We start from the raw sequence: 23,457 nt of genomic DNA, 5'->3' as shown, positions 1-23,457 counted from the left end.
GATGATGTACTTCTGATCATAGGGATGGTAAATTCGTGTACAGCTTAACTGAACAAATTTAATTTTCTATAACATTCATATTCTACAGAGTAAATAAATGATTATAGTTTCCTTTAACAAGCATGTTTATAAAGTATGTTTACATACTTTAAAATTAAAGGTGCCATTCCTGGGAGAGTAAATAAAAACTCTGAAGTTAACAATTGACTTGCCTAGAGAGCTACTTGCTCTTTTTCAGTAAACACTTAAGAGAAAAATTATTTAATATAACAGAAACAGAACACATATATGGTAAATACATATCATAACAGCAACAGAACACACACAGAACTTTGCCCTACTTGGCTAGTGCTCCTTGTTCACTGCACTCTGTGATCACCGGAATGTAAATATTCACTTTATTACCTTTTCTGAACAGAATAATAACCAGAAGAGTACTTTGAGTTCTAAAACCTCTTGAGTCAATAAGATTCTACCTTTCCAAAGTTTGCATCAAATATCATTGTGACCCATAATTTCTCTTTTAATGTTAAGTGAAGCAGAGTCAAAATTTTAGGTTTAGAATGTTTTATTTCACTAATACAAGAGTCACTAAAAAGATATGTTTTTAAGTAGAGAAAGAAAAATGCAGAATACAGTGGTTCTACTGGGAAGGGAGGAAGAGAAAAGAGAATGGTTAATATATTAATTAATTAATATAATGATTATTATATTAACCATATTTTGTTTTAGTACTTCATTTAAAAGTCTCTATAGCAACTTGTTTTCTTACTTACTGCTTTCTGAGCAATGGATTACATTTTGGTCACCACTTCACCATTAATTTCTTATCAATCCCTTGACATTTTCCCAGCTGAAAGGTAAAACATCTTTTACCTTTTAACTTTGCATTTTGAAACTACTTCAAAATAACTTAGAAAATTTACAAAAATAGTACAGAGATTCCCACATATACCTTTCATCCTGTTCCCCCTAATTTTAATATCTCACACAATCACACCACAATTATCAAAAGCAGGAAATTAACACTGATACAACACTACTAACCAATCTACAGACCTTATTCAGATGTTGCTAGCTGGTCTGTTTCCTGGACCAGGATCCAGCATAGGATCTCACATTGCCCTTGGTTATCACATTCTCCTTAGTCTACTTTAATCAGGGGTGTTGCTCAGTCCGTCTCTCATGAACTTGACACTTTTGAAGAGTTTGTTAGTTATTTTGCAGAAGGTCCCTCAAATCACGTTTGTCTTATGCTTCCTCAGGATTAAATTCCGATTATGCTTTTTTGGTGGGAATGCCACAAATTGATGTTATATCCTTCTCTGTGTGTCACTTCAAAAGGCAAATGGTATCCATATGTCCCTTCCTGGCAATGTTAACTTTGATCCCTTGGTTAAAACGGTGTCTGCCAAGTTTCCCTACCAAAAAGTTAGTATTTTCCCCACTGCAGTTAGTAAGTACCTAGTGAGAGCTACTTGAGACTATGTATCTCATTTTTCACCACACACGGGCTTTAGCTCACTAATTTTATCATCCATTACTTTTTTTAAATTATAGCTTTACTAGGGTATAATTTACCTAGCATAGAATTCACCCCTTTTAAGTGTACAATTCAAGAGTTTTAATGCATTTATTCAGTTGTACAACAATCACCACAATCTAGTTTTAGAACATTTCCATCATCCCCAGTTCTTTTGTGTCTGTTTACAGTCAATTTTCTCTCCACCTTGGGCCCCAGGCAACCATTGATCTGCTTTCTGCCTTTGTTTATACAATACTAATCTTTTCCTCATTACTTATTTGCTTGACTTTTTACTCTTGTTCATCTGCACAGTAGCAGACATACATAGTTTAGTAATGAGAAGACTTAAATCTACTGTATTGTTTGATATTTGACACAGGACATTTATCAGCTTGGAAATCAAGAGAAATGACATTCATTGTCATTCATTGACCTCAGACTAAAAATAGCCTTTGGAAATTCTATATATTAGTAGGACTTGAATGATCCAGGTGCTTTAGATCTTCAATTAATTCATGAATGTCTTCCCAATTAAATTCTCTCTCTGACTATATGAAGTCAAAGGCATAATATTTTATATCTTATAAGCTTTCAGTAACTCTGATTTTATCACATCAATGTGACTTGGAAAAATATCAAGGTCCAGAGGTTTAGTTTCTTTGTTTTGTTTTGTTTTCCTTTGGTTTCTTGTGTTACAGGTCTTTACTCCTTGATTTGCTGTTTAAAATTATTTTCATCCAGAGCCAATTTAGCTAACTCAATGCAACATAATGTCAGGGAATATTATGTCTTTCTCACACCCTCCCAGTGAGTATGAAAAAGCTTCATCATTTTAGAGCTGCCAGCTGGCAGTATATAGACCAAATGGAGTTCATAGCTACATTTTTTTTTTTTTGTATACAGCAATGCTTAAAAAATAAGGACATTTTAATTTGTTAAAAGTTACATATCTTGCTTTTTTTCAAAAAATCCTTAAATCTTCTGATACAAGGCTCACGTTTCCATAGCTGGAGCTATGCAGTGGCGGTCCACTTGAGGAACAGAGCACATGCTCTTTGGTTTGCCTCATCCACCAATTCCTTATTCAGTCTCACCAAGACTGCTTCCCTCAGTTAAGCTCCTTGCCTAGCATCATGGGACATTTGAGTTTGTTATCTTAGGTTGAAACATGAACAGTAGTTGTTGGATTTTTTTTTTTTTACTTGAGCCGAAACAAACAATAAATCTCACTAATCTTTTTTTTACATAACCACATATTTTTACATTAGAAAATTTAACTCTTTTCATCCTCCACCTACACCTATACCTAGTACACACATTGTTTCTATCTCCCCACACATTCAATGTGTTTATGTTAGTTGAATTAATATTTATTTTAACATTATTATAACTGTGTACAGATGTTCACAGTTGAGCCTCATGGTGTCCTATGAGTATTTTTTCTTTCCTGCTCAACTTTTCATTTTCCCTGAAATTCATACCTTTTTTTTCTTGTAGTCTGCTTATTGTCATGTACTTATCACTAATTTACCTCAAACTCTTAAACACTTGTCTAAATATCCTTTTCATATGTTCGAATGATCAGGTATTTCTTCAATTTCACATTCCTTAAAAAGTCTGTCCTAAAGTCTTATGAAAAAAATCTATCCTGGAGTCTTATGACACCTTGATCTTGGACTTCCAGCTTCTAGAACTGTGGGAATAAATTTCTGTTGTCTAAGCCACCCCATTTGTGGTATTTTGTTATGACAGACTTAGCAAATTAACACACCAGTGTTTTGAAACTGCACAATAATGTGCCTTGGAGTGGGTCTAATTTCATCTATTATCTGGGCACTTAGTAGCTCTTACAATCTCCAACCTCATGTCCTCTCCTTGAATTTTCTAGAATTATTTTATTGATGATTTCCTTGCTTCCATTTTCTCTGTCTCTCTCTGTGGAACTCTGTAATGCAGCTATTGAACTTCATATTCTGATCTTTTTTTTTTAAACTCATTCTCCATCTGTCTTTTTGCTCTATTGCCTGGGAGATTTATTCAACTTTATCATTCAAACTTTCTTTGAATTTTTTAGTCTAAATGTGTGTGTGTGTGTGTGTGTGTGTGTGTGTGTGTGTGTGTGTATAATTTCCCAGATCCCCTCTTTTATTCCCTTAATATTCCTTTTAAAAATAACGTAATATTCTTATTGCATGGGTGCAATATCATCTCTCATCCTGCTGTGGATATTAATAGTAGTTTTCTGATCCCATCATAGGCTTGGTTTCTTCCAAGTTACTTTTTTGTTTGTTTGTTTGTCTCTTTTGATCTCTATCTTTCAAGTTGGTTTTCCTTAGATGTCTGATAATCTACTCAAGTTTAGGAGGGAGGTACTAAAAAAACATTTTTGAGTTTCTGATCCCTTGGGTGAGCTTTGTTGACTGTCAGCTTCAGTTTCGAATCATCTGGCTGGACCATTTACTTGGGGGCACTCTTGATTTCTTTCCTCTCCAGGTGGTCAGATACCCCAGAGAAGAACATTCCAATCTCCAGAGCTCTGAAATTAGAACAGAGGTAAAAGACTTGGGATTGTATTGTGTTATAAATATTTCCATAAATGTTTCTGTCTACATTACTGAATCTCATCCCCAAATTTGCCAAGTGTTCCCTAGAAAGTTATTCTCTGTTTTAGCTTATCCAGGCTAGGAGAGGGACAGTTATCTGGCTATACAGGGTTGGATAAAGGATCAAGGTATCTAACCACTTCTTAAACAGACTCACAAACCGATTTTTCTGTTTTTAACACCATCTTTATCCCTATTTCTGAAAGTACCTGCTATTCCCAGCATTTGAGGAGGTCTGTGATGTAATCAGGTACTTTCCAGCTTTTTCCAAGGCAAGTTAAGGGATAATCTTTCTCAGGTCTATTAAATTGGATACCTCTTGTCTATATGGTTTCTAAATTCCAAAATCTCATTGTTCTTGTCTTCCGTCCTAATCTCACTGTCATTGTAGGTTTCTGTCTTAAAAAGCAATTCCTTTACTGTCATTTTACTGGGTTTCAAGAGAAAGCCAAAGTAAATGCGTATATTCAGTGGCTCACCAAATTCAGAAGTCAATTTTGCATTTTTACAAGGGAACTAAAAACTGGCTCAAGAGGGTTTGAAGACAAACAGGCCTGCTTTATAATTTTGCTAGTGGCCATCCTCACTCTATGTATCTGGTCAACAACTGTGTCCGTGGAATGGAGATTACGACTCCAACGCATGCTTTTGTTTGAGCAGCCATGTGTTCATTCACTTTTATGGTTCACTTGTCAATTGAAAAGGAAATTCTAATTCTAGTGGCTTTGACTCTAGCAAAGGAATCTTGCAAAACTTATCTTCCTGGCTTTAGTAGAGAGCACAAATCCTCCCTCCACCCCTGATTTTCTTCCAAAATAACAAAGCCTCCAATTTTTGAGTGTTCAGTATGTACCAGGCACTGAGTGAGGCATTTTTACATGCATTGTCCCATTTAATCCTCCCTATAACTCCATAATGTCCATGCTATTATCCCCATTTTGCACAATGGGAACTTGAGGCTCTGAAATGTTAAAGAGTTTGGTCTGCGTCACACATCTATTAAGTTGTGAAGCAGGGGTTTAAATCCAAGTCAGCCTGAGTCCTGATCCCCTTTCACTCCACTATGCTGTCTTAATGATTATTTCTTCCTGGGCTTGTTGAGTTTTCATTTTCATGTTCCCAGATCATTTAATTATGTTCCCTTTTCTTTTTCCAGTCTAATTCTTATTCTATATGCCCTATGTCAGTGAATGGCACCCCATTGCTTCAGCCTTTCAAAATGGCTAGACCACCCTTCTAACTGTATCAGGGTACCTTCTTACACACTTCACACATCACTTCCTTGGGAAAGATTCCATGACTTTTTGAGGATCGATTTGGTGCCTTTTCTGTGCTCCTGCAACAAATACAGAATCCTGTTTGTTCTATTAAACCAGTGAGTACCCTGTCTAGAAATGATCTGTTTCCTTATCTATCTCTCAGCTACACTAAACTGTGGGCTCCTGAGGGCAGTGGCAATAGCCGTCTTATTCATGTGACATGTCTATAGCCTAGTGCAATGCTGGGCACGTAGCAGGTGCTCATTAAATATTTTGTTAATGAATGAAGTTATACATACACCTCAGTCTGAGTGAAAATTTTTTCTCATTTAAAATAATGTTCTAATGATAGTTGAACATTTGTCAAACAGGATTTCAGAAAAGACAAGTCTTTAGTGCTTTTGATTTACCATTCAGAATACAGATAATATTTGAACTCCCACAATTAAAACTGTAGTGTGGATGTTAATCCATGAAGTAGATGCTGACAAGTTTTCAAAATATTTCTTGAATTTCATTGTGGAATTTTAAAATGTGAATTTTAATTTATATATAAACTGAAAGGCCATCTTATCTCAGACAAAAGTTTGTCATGCTTTGAAGCCTTCTGTTCTAATTGGGGAAAAAAAAAATCCCATTACATAATTATAAAGTAAAATGCAAGGACTAATGTGAAAAGTATTTTTGATCTCCAATTGTTACTGTGAAAGGATCTGTTGCCATTTTTCTTGAGGTCAATGTGATAAACTTCTTATCATAATTCCTGAGGAAACAGAAATTCATACAACTGTTATCAGAATTTATGCAAAATGTTTCTTAGAAGACATGGCTTTCCAGCTCAGTCTATGATTCAAAATTAGCCAAATTAGAAGAGCAGATTGATGAGATAAAATACAAAGAATGGGGAGAAATAATAAACTCTTTCCCTGGATGAACCTAACCTTTTACACAGCCTTTTAAAAATTGCAAAGACTTCAGCTGTTTTGTCTTGATACCCAATACAAGCCTTTAGAGTGACTTGAGAGTCCTCCCACGGATTCCATGTGGAATCGGGGAAGATCTGGGGAGGCCACCGTCAACCTTTGAGCTACCCTTGAGGGAAGAGAGTCACTGATCAAATGTTAGTTGTCCAGATATATTCATACCAAGGCCACACAGTAATGAGAATCATTTCCAACTAAAGGCAACAATATGGATGAATCCACAAACAAAATGTTGACCAGACAGAAATGTTCCACTTACACAAACTTCAGAAGCAGATAAAACTGATCTATGGTGTTAATAAGATATCAGTTGCCCTTGTGGGAACTCACCTAGAAAAGGGTAGGATGGGAGCTTTTGGAAGCTAATAATATTCTTTCTTGAGCTGGGTGATTTTTACATGGATGTGTTTGTTTTGCACATTTATCATTGTGTACTCATCTCTATGTATATTATACATTGAAAAAAATTACTAGTGGAATGACGCATCAACAGTAGCATTTTCCAATAACCTACTCCAGTCTCCAAGAGCTCCTAATATAGGGCGATTATACCCTGAACTATGGCCTTCCTAAGTGGGGCTTAATGGTGGGATATCTAAAACTACAGTAACAAAATGTTGAAATGTAAGTTTCACTGGAATAAATGAATACAACAAAATAAGATATTCCAAAACCAGACCAGTATATGCAGAAATTACTAAGGAAATTCTGAGAACTGTTTCCATGACTCTTGGATTTCTGCAGTTTTTTGTTTGTTTGTTTGTTTGAGTTTGTTTTTTTTTTAAGAAGAATTTGCCAAGTAGAGTTCCCATTTCTGTTTAGGGGGACAGAGGACATAAATGAGGGAGGGCTGCCACTTCCTTCCAAGTCTTCTAAGACACATTTCAGAACTTGAAAATGACAATTTAATTGCAGCTGGGAGACACAAGTATGCTGCCTGACTCCTGACCAAAGATGTTAAATGGCCTGGGGCACAAATTAGAGGTTGTGTTGGGATCAGCCAGGATTGTCAAGACAAGGAGTTTGTGAGCAATTTCAATGAATCAGATGTGGGCCACATGGAAAAGATCCAACCAAAAGTCATCTGGAGTCCTGTCAAGTAGGATCACTTAGAAAGTGAGGGACTCTACAGTGGGAAATTAGAGGGGAGCTGCAAAGGAGTCACCTTTGAACACTTGGAATAGAAATGCACAACCAGGTAAAATGACCTAGAGGAAAGAAATCTCCAGGAGAACAATCTTCCAAAGGACCTAAGTTAGCCCCAAAGAAAACAGTCAGCTTTGAATAGTAAGAGCCTCCTTATCTCATCATTCCTCCAACCCCAAGCAGTTAGAAACTGCCTAACCACCTGGGATGGGAGAAAAGAGAAGTGGCACAAAGTGGAGAGAAGAAACCAACCATGCATCCTTCCCCTCTTTTGCTACTGCAGGATGCCAGGTTGAAGCACACCCCAGCTGGGAGAGTATTTGCCATTAAAGGTAAGGTGGAGTTTTGATCAATATCTTGGGCTAGATATTCTGGTCTCAGGCTTGAAACTATGTTTGCAAAAAGAACTTTGACCTAAGAGTAAGAGAAAAGTCACAGGGCCTGCCCGTGTTCCCATATGAGACTGACAAAGATTATTTGCACTGAGTGCACTTTGAAGAGGCAGTGGGAAACCATAATAAAGATGTGCTTTGATTCCATTTACCAGCCATACACTCATTGGGAATGGGTTACATGAGCATTTACATTAATATATTCAGTTTTTATATTTTAAATAATTTTTAATTTTTTATCGAGTTATATAATTGGTTGTACAGTATTATATGTTTTAGGTGTGCAACATAGTGAGTCATAATTTTTGTAAGTATACTCAGTTTTTAAAAAGTTTATTGCTGAACAATGACCTGGTCCTGGAAAGAGAACCACATCAGGATCCTAAATTCCTAGTATGTCTGCTCATACAGATTACTTATATTTTATCTGCCATTTCTTCAAGCTGTCCTTCTCAACTTTTAAAATAGTCCAAGCTAAAACTTCAGCTGATAAAAGGTTTTAATCTTACACCCTTTAGGAATATTTTCATTTTACTTGGTGACTCTCAAACAACTTTGGTATATAACAGAGTCACTTGGAGACCTTGGCTGACTTATAGAGGTCTATGTTGCATTCTACTTCAATGAATCTGGGCTCCTATGTTTGTTCTTAGTTCTCCAGGTAATTCTGATCCTCTCAAAATTTGAGAACTTCTGTCTTAAAAGACATAAATTGTTAGTGGGTGGGAAATAGGTTTGGGGGCATGGCAATCATAGTGCCTGAATCCAACACCCATGTTGTAAGAATTCTAGAGATCACACAGATAAACTGTGCCATAGTATTGTATCTAGTCTGTGGTGCTGCCCAGGCAGTTGTGTGCAAGGATGAGGGGCCTCTGAGTCAGGCAAAAGAACCACCATGCAGCCTGCTCTTCCATCTTCCGAAAGAAGGTGCTTGTCATGGTGTGTGAATTGTTAACGGTAATATATGGGGCATGGGGTGAAGTGAAGTGGAAGACATAGAAGAACATTGAAATGGGAATAAAAGCACTTCAAAAGTTCATAATAACTTTGATCTGGTGCTGACAGGCTTCAGGGGCCAACAAAATTTCTGAAATCCTATAAACTTACCTGTTTCTGTTTTTTTTCCAAATGGCTCAAGGTAGTAGGGGAGATCATAGTCACTTAAAGAAAGATACCCTGCTCTGGTAACATATTACTTAAAAGGGTGGATATAAATCAATAAGAAAAACTCTAAGGCTTTAATAGGCAAATGGGACAAGATATAAATAGACGCAAAAGAAAAACACAACTATGTAATGAAATAACATAGAAAAATATTCAACTCCTTTAACTAATAAATACATAAATAAAATATTTTAAAATTTATTTTTAGCCAAGCAAACTTGCAAAAATTAAAAATAAATGCTTGTATTAGTGAAGGTATAATGGAAAGTTCTCATATACATTGGTGATAAGTAGGCACAAACTAACAAAACCCAAAATTATGTTTGTAATGTTTATTTTTTTAACTTCTTTTTGAAGAATTTTCAAATTTACAGAGCAGACACTTTTGTATCCTCTTCACCTAGATTGACTAATTATTTTGTTAATTTATTGTTATGATTTGAAATTTTAATATTTCTAATATTTTTGTCATTGTCATCATCATTAATGACCATCTGAAATTAAGTTGCTGACATCATACTGTTCTGCCCTTTGCCATAAATACTTCAGCGTGTACCTCCTAAGAATAAGGACATTCTCTTATGTGACCACTGTGCAAGTATCAAATTTAGGAAATGTGGTTTTGCTGCCATGCTATTATCAAATACACAGTCAGGGTGCAGACTTTGCCGGTTGCCCCGGTAATTTTATTTACAGTATTCTCTCCCTGATCCACGACCCGCTCCAGGGTCCCTTATTGCCTATACTCACCGTGTTTACTCTCTTCTAATCTGTACGAGTTCCCAGCCTTTCTTTGTCTTTCGTGACACTGACATTTTTTTAAAGACTGGCAGTTGTTTAGTTGACTGTCCCTCAATTTAAGTTTGTCTACTTTTCCCTCATGATTTCATGCAGGCATTTTTGGCAGGAGTTTATAACTTTTGACCTTATAAATTCCACTTCTGGGAATCTGTTATGAGGAAATAATAGTAAACATATAAAAACAGTTTTAATGTTTTATCTTTATGTGGTGATGGATGTTCACTCCCCTTATTGTGGTAATAATTTCATGATGTATGTAAGTCAAATCATTATATTGTATACCTTAAATGTACAGTACTGTATGTCAATTACATTGCAATAAAAGTAGGGAAAAATCCAATTTATATGACTTCAAAGCAACACAAATGCCAGATAATGATGGAATCACAATCACACTCTCTGAGAGCGTACTCTATGACCAGCAGTATGCGCTGTGCTTTGTGGGCATTATCCTACTTACACTGAAATGAAATGAGAGTGGCAGCCTTAGTGCCTACCCAATAACTACTCTCCCCTGTGTCCCTCTTTTGTTTTGGCAGCTCAGGAGAATGAATTAGAGTACTTCTAAGCCAAACATGATCACCTACTTCTGTCTCTGGATACTATTTCCCCACTTCCCTTGTAGCCAAGGAGCACCAACTGACCCATCTCTAGCTGGTGAGTACTAAAGGCAGGTTTCCTGGAGGACTTCTGAGAAAGTCAGAACTTCACATGGTGAAAGCCTTGGCCCCCTTTTTTCTTCCTTCTTGGGATGCTGGTGTGTGCTGTGGCCGATCGGAGTCATGGGAGCCAGCCAACTTGTAGCCGTGAGGTCACTGAGAGGGACAACCAACGTGACAAGGCCGGTGTGCTGAGGATGGCAGAATGGAGGAATGGAGAGAACCTGGCTGCTTGACTGCATTGCTGAGTTGCTGACCTAGGTCTAGACCTCCTTCCTCGGTTTATTTGGGTAATAAACTTAGAGATTAAACTACTTTCATTTAGACTTTTAGTTATTTGCTTCTGTAGACATTTTGGCTAATGATAATAACAGGAATAATTATATGTCACTTACTAGAAGAGTTTTATGTTTCTTAATCTCTATAACAATCCTGGGAAGAGGTGCCACTATTAACCACATTTTACATGTGAAGAATGTCAACTGTAGACTAAAATAAAAGCCCACCACTAAGTCACCCCAAGGTAGATCAGAACTCAACTTTTCCCTCTGCAGGGACAGCAGAAACTAAGGGAAGGAGAGAGTACAACATTTAGTGGATGCCTGGGAAACTGCCCAAACAGAAAAATAAACCAAGGAATGGATCGTTGATTCTTTAGGGAGAAGATGGTAGACTGATAGAAAGTGGGTAAAGAGGCAGGGATGATACTCATGTGGGGGCACTCCAGTGAGGAGCAGAAGTAACCAAATCAGAGGACCAGCACCGGGCTTTCTCTCCTCAACAAATCCTCCCTCTCTCTATGCGATATGACTTTGGGAAAATTGCCTAAGTCCTCCTGTAAAGAACTGTTTATTTCTTCATTAATGTCTTGTGTGGGTATGCTCAGGTTGAGGAAGACAGGGATGGCAGTGCCAGATGTGGGAGACATAATCCTTACCACCCTGTGCCCATACTCTACTAGACAGTCCTTATTGTGGACTGTCAGGTGGCAAGAGATAACCTCCAAGAGACAATGACCTACATACAGAAAAAGCAGTCACTGTTTGGTGGTTTTCATTGCCTTTGGGATGAAGTCTGAATTCTTTAACAAGGTCCTCACATTCAGGTCCTGCCCACCTTCAGAGCTTCATTTCTCACCACTCCACTCTGCATCCCTGGGCTCCATAGTTTTCATCCCTGGCATGCACAGTGGTGTCTCCTGGATCCCTGCCTTTGCATGTAGTGCTCCTTCTGCCTAGAATAGCCTGAATGCACTTTTCTCCATCGAGTGAATGTTTACTTGTCATTTAAGACTAGTTCCCATGTCACAGGGTCAGCAAAGTCATTCTTCCTCAGCGTCAATTTCTCTGACAACACCCTGTCCACAAGAATAAATCATTTCCTGTCTATGCTTCCTCACTCTCACAGTTTTGTGCAGCAAAAATTTCTGTATTGTCCCGTAGAACTCAAGCCTCTTCTTTCTTTGGTAACAGGTATCTTGTTCCTAGACCATGAGTTCTGGGAAGTCAGGGAACAAGTATTATTAATCCTTTTGCCCCTAATAGCGTTTAGTTCAGAATCTGACATATGGGAACCACTTGGAAAATGTTTGGGGGATTAATGGAAGGCACACAAATAATAATGAGGGAATTCATTCATTCATGAATTAATCCAAGGTCCTTTAATTACAAAACGTGCTATGGTATGAATATTCCTATTGAATATGAAACAGCATTTACCTTAGAATATAGCCTAACTCCTACATTTAAAATGCTAATATACATAGTAAGATAAATATATAACAGATATATATATATACACACACATATGTATAATATTTATGTATACAGTAGTTCTCCCTTATCCAAAGGGGATATGTTCCAAAATCCCCAGTGGATGCCTGAAACTGTAAGATAGTATTGAACCCTGTATATACTATATTTTTTCCTAAGTACACATATTTGTGATACAGTTTAATTTATAAGTTAGGCTCAATATGAGATTAACAATGACTAATAATAAAGTAGAACAATCATACAATATATTGTAATAAGTTATGTGAGTGCTAACGCTCTCAAAATACCTTAGTGCACAAATTTAACGCCTTCCATATTTATAAGCACTTATCATGTACTGTGGCTGTTACTTTTGCAGTTTGAAGTATGACAGCAAAACCAGTATGAATTTCTTTTTCCTTCTTCACAATTTCAAGGATAGAAGATTCATTCTTAAGATTCATAGATCTTAGCAATCTCAGCATATGATGTTTTTTCTTTCCTTATTAATTTGAGAACTGTCACCTTTTCACTTGAAGCACTTTACGGCTTCTCTTGGCATATCTGGATTGCCAGATCACTACTCTTGTGCTTTGTGGTAAAAAAAAGTAAAAAGGGCTACTTGAACACAAGCACTGTGATACCGCATATGATAACCAAGACGGCAAGTAAGTGACTGTGGAGCAGATATGCTGGACAAAGGGATGATTCACGTCTGGGCTGGGAAGGAGCAGGACAGCAGGAGATTTCATCATGCTACTCAGAACAGTGTGCAATTTAAAACTTATGAATTGTTTATTTCTGGAACTTTCCATTTCATTTTCAGACTATGGTTGACCAAGGGTAACTGAAACCATGGAAAGTGAAACTGGATAAGGGGCACTAATGTATATATATTAAGGGAAAGTTTCTTAATTTTTATTCTCCATAGCACTTGTCACTATCTAATATATTTCATATTTACGGATTTCTTGTGACAACATGAGAAACGAAGTGGAGAAAATTAGAAACTCCAAATTCTAATATCTGAGCTATGGCTGGCTTTAAATACTAGCACAGAAATCTTTCTGTTTCGGTCCTCAATTATAAGACTATAGAAAGACATTTACTTGCTAGTAATAATCCACGTGTTAGTTTGATTTCTCAACCTAAGAAATAAATCCAAAACAGGACTGGAAGATATTATAAAAAGGCACAGCTGAAAAACTCAAGCAGTAAAAAAGGCTTTTATTTCCTTCTGAAAGAAATGTGAACTTGGCCACTTTCATTCAAGTTCACTTCAACGAGTATGTATTGAGTGTCGCCCTCTGTTCAATACTGGATCAGCTCTTCATTCATTTATGCAACATGAACTCATTGAACACTGACTTTGTACCAGGCATTATTCTAGGTAATAGAGATAGAGTAACAAATAAAACAAAATCCCTGCACTCATGGAACTTATATTCTAGAAGCATGAGGCAATAAACACACAAATAAATAATATATATAGTATGTTAGATAGCAAGAAGTGCTATGGAGAAAAACAAAGGAAGGGTCAGAATTAGGGAAATGGGCATTACAATGTTAAATAAATGGTCATAGAAGGTGGCGTTTGAATGAAATCTGATGGAGGTCTTGAATGTTTTGGGAAATAAGGGAAGAAATGTGCAAATGTCACCCATTTGCATTCCACTAGGCTATGTTTACTGGTAGTGACCTATTTAACTAATTAAAGGGCACAGTCAGACTGAATGAGATACTCTTTTTCGCAGAGGTGAAAGTTGACAACTGGACTCAAACTTTGAAGGATGGGCAGAGTCTGGATGTGATGTTGGTGAGGATGGTAGGAAGAATGACATGAGTAAAGAAGGCCCTCAGGCAAGAAGACCACTGATTTCTCCAGTTGGAGATCTTCCTTGCTTCAACAGAGAGGTAAGGGACAGAGTTATTACATGAAGTGGAAAAGTCACCATAAGCCAGTAGGAGAAGGTCACATTTGGTCCTGGAGGCTATTGGAAGCCACTAAAGTTAATTGAGCAGGGAAGAAACATGATAAAACAAATGTTTTAGTAAAATCAATACAGTAGTAGAGTCAGATTCAGTTGAAATAAGGAGACACTACAAGAAGGAGCCATTTAAAATCTTATTTTTGTTATCCAGACACTAATTTATAAGAGTTGGGCCAGAATGGAAGTAGTGAGAAGAGTGGTGTTTATAAAGGAGAGATATTTATAAAGAATACATGACAGGCTTTGCTAGCTGGTTAGTTCTAAAGGGTAAAGAAGAGGAAAAAGTTAGAGCTGACACATTATAAAGAAGTGAGCAGATGATGTCATTCGAGTACCAAGGACACTGTGATCCAAACTGAGTGTGACTCGCTCAGGATCACACAGTCACTGAAAACCTGAAGCTAGAACCCAGATTTCCTGTTTTCCCCATCCAGTACATGACTCTAAAGTTTTAAACTGGCAACTGGGAAATAGTGCCCCAACAGGAATGGGTGATTATGGAGGCAAGCTTACAGCTGGGTAGAGGAGATAGAGCATTTCAGTTTCATGATTGTGGAGTTTAAAGATATTCAAGGGAAAATATCTGGGAGATAGGAAAAACTGTAGGACTGGAAATGTCCTGTACAAGTCTGTGATCTTGGGCCAGTCACTTAACCTCTCTGAGCCTCAGTTTCCCCAGTTGCAAAGTGAGGATAATGTTATTACTTAAGGGTTGTTATTAATTAATTAACTATTGATATTTGTAAAGGGCTTAAAACAGGCCCTGGTACAAGGTAAGTGTTACTTGTTTGCTGCAAAAAATGAGATGCAATGTAAGGAAAGAGATTGGTTTTCTGGGGAAGTAAGAAGAAGATTTGGGGCAAACTACAGGAGAATTTGGGATAATTGATGTAATGTCTGTCATAGACGTCAAGGGAGGAATTTTATGAAGGTGAGAAAATCAAATGGCACAAAGATGCAGAGAAGGAGGAAGGCCAAGAGACGTCATAAGGTGTGGAAGGAAGGAAGGAGGCCTTCCAGAGTAGGCTTTGGACAGAGGGGCAATGAGGAGAGAAGTCTTAGAGGGAAATAGGAGGGAGTGAGAAAGGGAAGCAAGGCACTTAGTTATTTTTGAAGTTACCCAGCAATCTGTGATTATACCCAAGAGCAGATAAAGTTTAAAAATAGGCACTTGCCACATTAGTAGATCACACATTCATGGTGAATTATTAAAAGGCTGTTAAGGAAATTTTGAGTCCTTTCTCCATCATTTCTAAGCAGGGAATTGACTGGATAGAAGATAATGATACTGGCCTTACTTTCATAGTTAGGTACCAAATGCTATGTTGAATGATTTAAATGCAGCATGGGCTGACATAGATGGGAGATTTTAAGATTCTTCCCATACGCACACACAAAAGAGGTTTCCTTGGTTGCAAATTCTGAAAATTTGAGATGTTCTCATTACACTGTGTGGACATTAGTATATTTTTTCTCTGTATGAGTGTATGTCACAAACATTCAGAAACTGAGAGAAGCCCATCTGAAAGGCTGACAGTACAGAGTGGATTGAAGACTCTAGTGTAAACATTTTTTCTACAAATCATCAATTTGTTCCTATTTAAGAAGTTCTTATTGAACTGTTCTCTTAGTATTTTTTATGTAAATGTTTGCTTAGAAATTCCAGTGTAGTCAACATACCTGGGAGAATTTTGAAGGTCAGAAACTCCACATTTCTAAGAGCTTTCTTTCCTTTGGATCTCATTTCATAGTCTATATACTGTTAGACTTAGACCTTTGTCTTATACTATGCTTAAGGGCATTGATACATGAAGAGGGCAGGAGAGTTACCTAACCAGTTCTGAAGAGTTACTAAACTACCTGAGACAGCTGAAACCAGAGAAAGAAAGGTCATGGGCAAGAGACAGAATTCAGTTCTCAGGTATTTTAATATTAGGTCATAAGTTAGGTTCCATTGGACCAGCACTATCCAATAGGAATATAATGATCTACATATGTGATTTTAAATTTTCTTTAATGTGTCCGTTTTAAAGAGGGAGGAACAAACAAGTGAATTTCACTTTAATAATATTTACCCAATACATCCAAAGTATCATTTTAACATGTGATAAATATAAAAATCATTGACAAGATATTTTGCATTATTTTTTTCTGTACTGTCTTCAAAATCCTGTGTGTATTTTATACACTCAGCGCATCTCAATTCAGACTAAGCATAATTTTAAGTGGTTAATAGCCACATGTGGTTAGTGGCTACCATATTGGACAGTAGTGTAGCTTTGAACCAAACATATCTCCGTTTCTTGTTTTTTGGGTAAGTTGACAAACAAACGCATTGCACAGAGAGTGCTCTAGCATAGTAAAACTTAGAGCAAGCCAGTAAACACGGACTTCCACTCTCGTGAGCATTGGAACTTTTCTTACTTCTTTCTTGAGTTTGGGGCTGGACTTAGTACAATTCTCAGTCTGAAACTTTTCTTTTCTTTTTTTTTAATTTAATCTGCCTTCTCTCGAGCATGGTGTGAACTCTTAATAAGGCCTAGAGCAAAGAATTCCAGGGTTGGTTTCCCGACCTCGCCAATTCTGCGGGGCGGGCGGAAGGCGCGCGTTTCCAGCTCTTGCCCACAGGCCCTGGCAGCCTCTCAGCTTCGGGCAGATGGAGTTTCCGGCGTCGCTCAGTGGTCGCCGGGTCATCCGCCCGCGCTCCTTTCTGCCTGAGGTAAGGGCCTCAGGAACAGCGCGCTGACGGTCAGAGCATCCGGAAGGCAGTTCCGCGGTGGTCCACACCCTCCTCGCGCGCTGCTCTCTGCGTGTCAGGCCAGGCGCCGGGTGGCAAGGCTGGCCGCCGCAGCTCTGAGGTTGGGCCCTCCCCCGGGTGATTTCAGCCCCGAAGGTGCAAATGCGGAAGTTTCCAGCGGCGACTGACAGATGAGGCTCGCGCCCCGCTCGGCATGCGCTGCAGCGGCTCTGAGCCGCGCGGGGCCCCAGCTGTGCGCATCCCGCGACCCTAGGGGCCGACGAGCCGCCGGCGCGCGATGGCCACGCTGCCCAACTCAGAACGCCGCGCGTTCGCGCTTAAGATCAACAGGTAAGACGCGCCCCGCAGCGCGGCGCACTCGCGGCCGCACGGCCCCGGCCAATGGAGCGTGGCGCTGGGGCCGCTCCGGGAGCCTCCGCCGGCCGAGACTATGGGAGTCCCGGGGGCGCGTCCGAGACCCAGGGGTCACCGGGGCCCCAAGGCGGCTGGGGTGGGCCAGCTGAGCGCGGATGGCCTGCACGCTGGGCTCAGCCAGCCCCTCTCCAAGAATCCCAGCCTTCACGGTTGCCCTGAGCCATCAGTGTCCCTTCCCAGATCAACCTCTCCAGTCACCCCAGTGCCTCCTCTCCCGCGCCGCCCTCTGGGTTCTGACAGGTGGCTGGGCTCGGGAGTATGAAGGGCGCAGGGTTAGCAGTGCCGGGCACGCCACGGAGTTTCTTATAAACTGCACCTTTCTTTGAGGATGCTCTGAGAAGGGGCAAAAGAAGTGGTTGAAATGAGAGTTTTTGCTGTGAGGCAGCTGCTTCAAGACTTCTGTTGTTCTGAAGAGGGCTCTTTTCCCTCTCGTTTTATTTTTCCAGAAAAAAGTTTGGCTCCTGCTGACATCGCTATTTTTATTCCCTGGTCCAAAGGAGCCATGAAGTGGAAAAAGTGATTTTTTAAATTCTCCCTTTAAACAAACAAAAAAGGAATGGCCCGTGGCTGACATTTTTACATTTCCAGCGCTCCCGGCAAAGAACCAAGAACATGGATCCAACTCACCATCCAATTCATAATCAAAATTGCACAAACTAAATGTAAGCACATTTACTGCTCAAAGTTCTCACCGGAGGTGCTTTAACTGCATTTTTTCCTCCACTGAAAACTGCTGACAAGTGTTTGGAGACATTTTTGTCTTGCGCTGAGAAATCTAGACTGTCTGGTTAAAAGATAATATGAAATTCATCCTGAAGGGGCAGCTTATTATTTTACTGCCCTCACTGCTCTAGGATTTGTTAGTCTTTGAGCTGAGCCTGTGAAAGGCTAGTTCCACGGTACATTTTTGTGCTGCTGGAGTGTAAAGAGGTTTGAGCGAACGGGAATTAGAAGCCCGGAATAATACGGCAGTAAGGACTTCCAGAGGACGTATTCAGCTTTATTGGCGATTTTATTTCCACCTGTTGTGTAGCTGTGAGCAAACCATTCCTCTTACCTTATTATTTCTTCATCTTTAAAGTGAGTCTAATTATTATTGTGTACTGTATATGAATGTTGGAGGCCGAAAGTTACTGGTCAAAGGGCATAAAGTGTATCGGGGATTTCCCTATGGGTTTTTTTTTGTTGTTGTTGTTGTTGTTGTTTTCTGCCTTAGGTTTCCTGCCTGTTGCCATGCAGGAGGGGCAATTCGTTTGGGGGTTGTGGGGAATGAAACTGAAGTTATTGATGGATGTACCACTTGCCACAGCTGCTGCTCTACCGTCTCTGTAAATTTTAGGTCAGGTAGTATGACTCTGACAGAAAGATGTTAGAACTTGGGGTTGGGTGGAGTTAACCTGAGGAGAGCAGTGGGACCTGCACTAATCCCTAAAGGCAATCTTGAAAGCTGCAGAGGGCTTGGTGTAGCCTGGGGGTCAAGAATAAAGGCCCTGGCTGGAATCAGATCTGCTTGCAGATTGGCTCTCTGCTCCAGACTAACTGTGACAGTGGACATGCTATTTAACCTCTCTAAACTTTGGGTTTTTTATATGTCAAGTGGAGCTAGTCATAGTACCTACCTCATATGACTGTTGAGAGGATTAAGTGAAATAATATGTGCAAAATGCATGTAGTGTCTGGCTCAGAATAAATATTAAATAAATGTTAGCTGGCCTCGTCAACATTACCATCAGCTTCATCATTGTCATTATCATCTCCATTGCCACCATCTTTACGATCCTAAGAAAGGAAAGTAGGAAGGAAAGCTAAAGTTGGAGAACTTCCCATACAGAGACCAGTTGGGCTGGATATGATGATGCCATTAGCAGGTTGCAGCTGCCTTGGGGTGGATGTCCTCCCTTTTATGTCTTCCATCTCTGTGCTGGAAATACTGGACACATTCAGTGGAACAGAATGTGTGATGCAATCTGACCAAGAAGAGCCCCACTCAAGTTAAGTAAAATCTAAAAGATTCCCTAATCCTCAGGCAAAAATCAGGGTTGGATATTCCTGTTTTGAGGGGTTCTATTTTCCCTTTTGAAGCATTTTATATGTTTGGGTAGAAAAGGTATGCTAAGGAACTTGGCAGAAATTATTATTCAAAAGAGTGGATTAATAAGGACATACCTAATATTAACATAATATTAAAATTTACTATTCATTTGTTTGTTTACTATGTCCCAGACACTGTGTTATGTATGTAATGGGGTATATCATTAAGTCATGCAAAAACCCCATGAGATACACCTTAAGTCTCATACAGAAGAGGAAAATGAAGCTTGGAGATATAGTTGCACAAGGCCATGTAATTTGTTCAAGGCTGTGCAAACAGCAGTGGCAGAGCTGGGATTACAAACTGCTCCAAAGACTGTGTTCTTAATTCGACATGTGCTATTTTGATCCATGCTTCCTAAGAATTTCCTTTAAAAGCAAGGAGGGAATTAATTTTTTAAAAAAATATCATTTCAGTAGCAGCAAATTGTTCTGATCCATGTTTAATAAGTAAACAAACTAACAGTATGATGTTTTGCAATTTTGGAGTAGGAAAAGAAAATATTTTCCCTTGCATGCCTATCTACTATTTTTTCTAATAGATTAGCTTACAGAAGTAAGACACTGTTGAAATATGGCCATCAGTACATTCAGCATGGGTTTATTTTTTTTCACTTTTATGCCCCAGTGATACAAAGTATCCGCTACAAGTGTTGGTGGGGTAAAATCATTGTGCTTCCTATTAAAAAAAATTCAAATCTGATGTATTAAAAGTTTTATTTGTAAAGAGCTCAGTTCTGCCCACACCAGCCTTCAGAAAGAGTGAGCTGACTACCTCACAGTAGGAAAAGAATGTTTCCCACTGTTCCCAAATTCTGTGGCTTCCTGCAAGCAGCATTGCCCAGTTCAGGGGCAGGCAAAGCGAAGCTACCGGTATCCATTTCCTCATGATTGCTGTAGCTCTTTCATCCTCTTAATGAAGCCTAAATTTCCAGGTGTTGGAAATCATTGCAGGACTTTTTTGGTTTCCTTTTGAGCACCAAGTGCAATTGTCTGATGTGACTGTATGACTTGTTACAGTTAAACATTTCTCTAGAACCCACAGCTCAGGGAGATATTAGAGAAAAAATCCACCATTGAATTTTTCTGAGCTGGAAGAGTAAAATTTAATTTCTCATAAATGTTAGGTATTTGTCTTCATTTCAGTTTAATTGTCACTGACTTCCTGTGCACAAAGGAATGACTAGATCAGAGTTAGGCAGTTCATAATAATGTTTGCATTGGGGATTTCAGGCAATGCTGCATTAAATATCATAATACAGTCCTTTTATGAGTGCCAAGTTTTATTAACTACCTCTTTCTCCTACTAGCATATAGGGCTTTCATATATAATAAAAATGAGTATTACTATTCTGAAAACTCATTAAACAAAATTGTAGTATCCTTCAAACACAGAACAGATGTAGATCTAGATTAACTGTTAAAGTAAAGTAAGGATCTTGAGTAAAGGACAGAAGTGCAGAATGCAGAAAAAAACAGTAATGGGTCCAACAGACATTCCGGATTGGAAGGAATAAATAATGATAACTTGTGCTTATATAATGCTTACCCTAAGGCAGGTATGGCTCTAGAGCTCTACATGTCATAACTCATTCACCCCTGGGAGAACGAACAATTACTGTCTCCACTTTACAGATGGAGAAACTGAACACAAAGCAGTTATGAAATTGTCCAAAGTCACAGCAGCGAAGGGCAGAGCTGGGATTCACATGCACTCAACCTTGATCCAGAATCCTCTCCTTTAACCACTAAACACCATGCTGCCATCTCAGTTTTGTTTTTAAATAACAATAAGATAAGTAATAGTTTTATAAGTAAAATTTAACTAGTTAGTATGTGCCGAATCTTGTGCTAAGAACTTTACATACCTTCCTTTCATCATTGTAGAAAAGGAAAAAATGTAATGCGTAATAATTGTCATTAAAGTGATTTTATGGAAGATAAAAACAAGATCCAAGAAGACAGATTGCATTCAAGAACAATCCCAATAATTTGAGGCATAAAGAATAGAATAAAATGAAGGTATTGAACTTTTCCTAGGAAGTGTTTGCTAATTTTGTCTGCAAAGATGATGCAGTCTTTTCATGCAAAAGTGTAAAAGGTGTAAAAGGATGCAAAAGTGTAAAAATATATGTAATCATATGTATAAATGTGTGTCTGCAGTGAAACGGTACTATTCTTTAGTGGTGATGGCAGAACAGGGCGTGGGTCCTTTCAGGAATTGCCATTTGTCTGACGTGTTCTAGACCAAAGACCACAAGAAAAAGCTTCAGGCAACTGAACTCAAAATTTTGGTCTTTCACATTCAGAATCACTTTTTTTTTCTTCAGATTCTTGGAAAAGCTCCACTTGAACTTCAGGTATCTAGTTCAATTGAAAGGCCCTTCTGCCAGGGCGAAATTTTCAGTTGGAGTTCTTTGAGCTCTGATAGTTCACATGTACATGCAGAGCTAATGTTTACTTCTGCATGGAAAAGAAAATATAATTACATCATGTGGTTACCTAGGGAGATGGTGAGAGCTCAGGGGACCAGAACTACCATCTCAACTCCCCACACAGAGCTAGTGATGGAATGAGATGATATTAAAAGCACCTCAATTTGCCATCCTCTTTAACAGGCAGGAATGTGACAATACTCAGACTTCTTGCTGGAGAAAGGCTAAGAAAAAATGGTGTTTAGTTCTTTTCAGTGGTGAACAACCAGGTGCTTATGTTTTGGTCAATAACAAGGATTAAAGCAACAGGAATGTGCTCTCCCTGTTCTTCCTTCAAACGCTCAGTCTAATTTACCACCAGTCAGCACCTGCAAAGGTTCTCTAGACTCTAGGAAAATACAACAGTTTACATAGTTATGGTTAAGCATGATCCCTGTGCTTCTGGAGTTTGCACCTTAGTAGTGCAGTTTGCTATATTGACAGGTTGGAGGTACACAGAATAAAAACAGAATAATATGTCTGAAAGTGTATACACAAAGGCATCTGTATACAGGGGTGTGATGAAATCAAACAAACTGGTAAAGTCGGCCTAAGGTATAAGACCATTATATCATTTTCTACTGTGTTCAGATCAAATGCAAGATTAGAAAAGGAGAAACGGTAATGGCAGAACCAGAGTTTCTCCTGTCTTCTATCCTTTCATCTATGTTCATCATTAAAAGTAGGAAAGTACAACAAGCAAACATTTCTATCACCCATTAAGTCACAGCTGTTAACTTTTGGATGTACATCCTTCCATTTTTACAAAAATGAGATCATATTTCACATACTGTTTATGCTGTACTTTTTACTTTTAAAAATATGAATGACTCTCCATGTTAATCAATGTAAAGCTATATTATAATTTACATAGGCTGTGTAAAATTGTGTTGATTGGATATACAATGATTTATTGCATCAATTCTCTATGATTGGGTCTGAAGACAGACAGTTTCCACTTTTTTATAATAATGGACAGAGCTTGATGGAACAGTCTTATGCACATTTTTACGTGCAAATATTTCCTTAAAATTTCTATGAGTAGAACTGATTACTCAAAGGAGAGAAACCTTTTTCAAGCTTTTGATACACACGGCCAAATTGTTTCCCAGAAAAATGATACCTATTTACACTCCCACCAGTGGTCCTAAGAGCGCTTGTTTCCTCACATTCACACCCGCTGCCTGTTTTTATCATTCTTTTAAATCTTTATTGGAAATCTTGACCTCTTCTCTTAAATATCTCTTACCTCTTCCTGTTCAGCTTCTCTCCCAGATCCCTGCATGACCTCCAAAGTCATTTGTTAGGGATTAAAATAGTTTTGCATTTCTCCTTTTTCCTTTGCTTTATGTACAACTAAAAGTGGCAGTAACCTTTGTCTTTCTCACTGTCTGTGTCTGTTCGTTAAATAGGTGGATTAATAATAAAGGTAAATTGTTC

General features: G+C 38.6%; 1 protein-coding gene across 3 annotated transcripts in view; it reads left to right on the top strand.

Annotated features, from left to right (window-relative positions):
• DOCK8 (dedicator of cytokinesis 8) overlaps positions 1–23,457 on the top strand; it is a 223,457-nt gene that overhangs the window by 5,852 nt on the left and 194,148 nt on the right. The window contains exons 3-5 of one of the 3 annotated variants that reach the window (XM_031449810.2): positions 7,800–7,848; positions 10,416–10,533; positions 14,044–14,203. Coding sequence is in view for 1 of the 3 variants with exons in the window: in XM_031449809.2 (XP_031305669.1) it covers positions 17,316–17,368 (53 nt within the window). In the remaining 2 variants the exon portion in view is untranslated. Of the gene's footprint in view, positions 1–7,799; positions 7,849–10,415; positions 10,534–14,043; positions 14,204–17,092; positions 17,369–18,513; positions 18,533–23,457 lie in introns of those variants that run through there. The other 2 variants (XM_031449809.2, XM_031449812.2) reach the window with 2 other exon arrangements.

Source organism: Camelus dromedarius, chromosome 10 (assembly GCF_036321535.1).
Source record: "Camelus dromedarius isolate mCamDro1 chromosome 10, mCamDro1.pat, whole genome shotgun sequence".
In the NCBI taxonomy this organism is placed as follows: domain Eukaryota; kingdom Metazoa; phylum Chordata; class Mammalia; order Artiodactyla; family Camelidae; genus Camelus; species Camelus dromedarius.
Note: the sequence above shows the minus strand (reverse complement) of the source record. Positions and strands in the feature narration are given on the sequence as shown.